The sequence below is a fragment of the Notolepis coatsorum genome (genome assembly GCF_963971535.1).
Source record: "Notolepis coatsorum genome assembly, chromosome: 6".
Lineage (NCBI taxonomy): Eukaryota > Metazoa > Chordata > Actinopteri > Aulopiformes > Paralepididae > Notolepis > Notolepis coatsorum.
Genome location: NC_140170.1, coordinates 182,867,470 through 182,871,262, shown reverse-complemented (window position 1 = coordinate 182,871,262; position 3,793 = coordinate 182,867,470). Strand labels below are relative to the sequence as shown.

General features: G+C 39.8%; 1 protein-coding gene across 1 annotated transcript; it reads right to left on the bottom strand.

The window, feature by feature from the left end:
• Positions 1 to 221: 221 nt before the first annotated feature.
• LOC311229870 (odorant receptor 131-2-like) lies at positions 222 to 1,448 on the bottom strand (the record flags this gene model as incomplete). The annotated part of the gene is made up of 3 exons (XM_084315941.1): positions 222 to 227; positions 347 to 1,099; positions 1,299 to 1,448. 3 exons carry the CDS (start codon positions 1,446 to 1,448, stop codon positions 222 to 224), a joined length of 909 nt encoding a protein of 302 aa, XP_084172067.1.
• Between the last annotated feature and the right edge of the window lie 2,345 nt (positions 1,449 to 3,793).

Genomic DNA, 3,793 nt, shown 5'->3' with positions numbered 1-3,793 from the left:
GGACAAAACCTCCTAACTCCAAAAACCCAACTTTTCAGCAGATGAAAAAAACGAACACAGATTTGAGGGCGAATAGAGTTACGAGGTTTAGACAGATGATTGGTTTAATGCTTTCCCATTGTGTAGACTTTGTAAAACCAGTTAAGAGGTTTTGTCCCGCCAGCAGCGCTCTGTTTCATGACATGGATAGTGGTGTCTACTTTTGTTTAATCTAAACTATTTTAATCCTGAAAGCACAAGAATAACACAACCATATTGTTTTGAAAGCATGTACCACTATGAAAGCGTGTAGGTTTTTTTATGAAAGTGTCCTCATTGTAGTTTGTAGATTTGTGCTTATGGTCACTCTACACGACAGGGACATTTTCAAGTACCTCCTGAAAGTCTTGTCTCGTAGGCCATAGACAATAGGACTTAGAAACCTTGGGAGAATTTGAATGATGATGTAGCAAACAAAGAGTACGTCGGAAACCTTTGTTGGGAACAAAAATAACAGAGCTGCTTTTAACAGTGGGGCAATATAGGTGAGCATACACAACAGCAGCTGAAAGCCATGGAGGAGGATAGTATTCCTGGCCTTCTTAGCATCTGAGCTGGCTGTCCTGGCAGTGAACAGGATCCTGAAGTATGTGTAGAAGAGAGAAAGCCAAACTAGGACCAGAACAAGTATGTAGTAGATTTCCCTTTTCGTGTGTAGTTGGGGAATCGGAAAGACGAATATCTTGAGGCAAAAGATTCTAGAATGAAAATGCTCCAGGGGTTCGGTGGCCAGGGTGACGAAGAGATCTGGTAGGACAGAAACCATGCTCGTCACCCAGATCAGACCAATCAGAATGTACGTTCTGTTGACCGTGCAGATCTGGGCGTGGTGGAGGGGGAAGCAGATGGCAATGTAGCATTCTACTGCCATACAGGCCAGGTTCACGAGGGTGTTTTCAGTGGTGAAAAGAGCAGAGATGATTAAGTAGGCACAGAAAGTGACGTTGATTTTGAAGAGAGTGTAGCTGACAACGAATAGGGTGATGGTGAACATCAGCTGGGTCATATCGTTGACCACCAGGTGGATGAAAAGTATGTAGCGAGGATTCATTTTGAAAATCTGCAAGGAAGGACAAAAGAGGAGGAGTGGGGAAAAGGCATGGAGAAGAAATTAAGTGTGATGGGTTTGACAGACAGTAGGTGATGAACGGCAAATATCTCGGCCCCCATGTGCCAGGGCAACAACAACTTAGCAGGACTCACAGTTCCAAAGCAATATTTGATCCAAATATGCAAGCATGTTCAGAGAAAATTCAGACCTGGTGTTTGTTGAAGGTGTGGATCAGGGTAGCATTGATGTAGGTGATAGAGATGCCAAGTACCACAACAATGATGTTCTTGGTCATAGCCTTGTTGAGTGAGTCTCGATAGTTAATAACCACTGTTAGGTTATCAGATGATATATTCATCCCGCTGGATATGAAGTTATCAAAGTCTGAAAAAAAAAAAAAATCATTCTTAGCTTTCAGAATCACGATCACATAAATAATGCCATCAACTGTCACAACCAGGGCATAAGACTAGCCTTTACACTGAAAGAAATAGCATTGTTCTGATGTCTCTGACTAATGTTTTATTTTTTTTATTTTATCTTTTATTTATGAAATATACGTTTCTTCAATCTCGATTTCTGATTTAAAAACATCACATAATTTTAAACCTGCACTATGGAACTTTTTCATGAATACATATTGCTTCTTTAGGAGCTAAATCACTGAGTGGGATCAAGAGAAAACCCTCCCAACAGCAATGCATACAGTACAGTAAAATTGCCCATACGAGCTCCATAATTGCATTTGGGGGTATAGAGGTGATGGTGATTTAAGACAAGTAAACCTTGGGAGAATTTGAATGATGATTTTTTTTCTTCTGCTGACTTAAGTATGATTTTTATGAACAATCTGCAGTGTAAGGTTCACATAATTAAAACAAAATTATCAACAATCCATCAGGATAAGTGGAAGGCGGAGATACGGAAAAAACCTAAACTTATATATACAAAATATGTTGTAATAAAAAATTTGTATTTTACTGAACCTTATGTAATGTTAAACTTAAAGAGAAGACGGAGGTCTCTGTGTGCCCAGTTCAGGTTTGGCCCCCTGCCATTGGCTGTGGAAGTGCTCGCTGGCCTCCCGGCCACTGCCACCAAGCCTCTTCAACTCATTCAAAACGCAGCGGCCCGCCTGATCTCAAACCTGCCGAAGTCGGCCCATGTCACCCCACTTCTTAGGGACCTGCACTGGCTCCCCATTGCTGCACGAATCCGCTTCAAGGCCCTCGACCTAGCATACCGTGCGGCAAAGGGAACCGCTCCCGCCTACCTCCGGTCAATGGTCTCTAACTACACACCCTCAAGACCCCTACGCTCTGCATCTTCTGGCCGCCTCAGACCTACTCCTATCCGAGCTCCGGGAGGGTCATCAAAGAGAAGCCGCCTATTCTCAGTCCTTGCCCCACAATGATGGAATGAACTACCCACCCCAGTTAGGACAGCCGAATCCCGTCCAATCTTTCGACGTCGACTAAAGACGCACTTCTTCAACCATTATCTGAAATAATGAAGAAAAAAAGAAAAAAATAATATATATATCTATCCCTAACTAACCGTACTGTCATGCACTTGTCCTAATAAACTAACCTATACTGTAACACGGAACACTTTGATGAACATTGTTGCTCAGCTGATAGAGTTGTACCCTTCCTGATGACTTGTCGTACAGAACTTGTAAGTCGCTTTGGATAAAAGCGTCAGCTAAATGACTAAATGTAAATGTAAAATGTAAGTGGGTAGATTCCAAGGTAAACCTGAGGAGGAGCGGTTGTGTGTTCTATGTGATCTGGGAGTGGTGGAGGATGAATATCATTTTGGTTTTTATTGCCCTTTGTACAGCGATTTGAGGAGGGCTTTATTTGAGAAAATTCAAATTGTAAATCCGGATTTGTTTTGGCAGTCTGAGAGTTGTATGTTGAGTTGTTTTTTTGTGGAGGACATCTTCAGTTTAGCAGGATTTTTGGAAAAAGCATGGCACTTGAGACAAAACAAACTATATCCTATATAATTGTATATGAATTCCTCTTTTTTTTTTTTTTTTTTTTTAAACGCAATGTTAAATATTATGCCAATTCCCAATCCCAATTCTTTGTTTACATACATTGCTTACAGCTTGTGTTATATTACTTTTTATTGTATTTTCTTTTTATTGTGGCCATCTTGGTCTATATGTCATTTGTCAAGTAATTTGTCAAGTATACTATTATATACTTATTGTGTATGTGTCTTGTAAGCCCATAATGGGCTGGGCATACACCTGTATGTAAGACACGAAAATAAAAAAAACATCAAAACAAATCACATCAAATCAAATCAAATCAAATCAAGTAAGAATAACTTTTAATGGTTAAAGAGCTTTCAATATTGCCTTTCTATCTAAACTTAAATGAAACATCTTTGGCGGGATTCCATTTCGATTCCATTTCACCATAGGCCTGTACAGTTAATCACCAATCTCTATTACCCATAACAAGTCTTTGTAAAGAGTAACAAGTCAGTTATTGTTGATCTACCTTTCTGTATGACATGTGTTTAGGGCAGTGATGAAGAAAAGAAAAATATTGGGTATACTATGAAGTCTATATAGGTGATTCTTCTTCCTAAGAAGATCCCATTTTCATGTAAAGCCTGAAAAGACTTGCTATTATGCACATACAGTATACGATGTAGACCCACCTAAATATATAATATGTAAGCCCA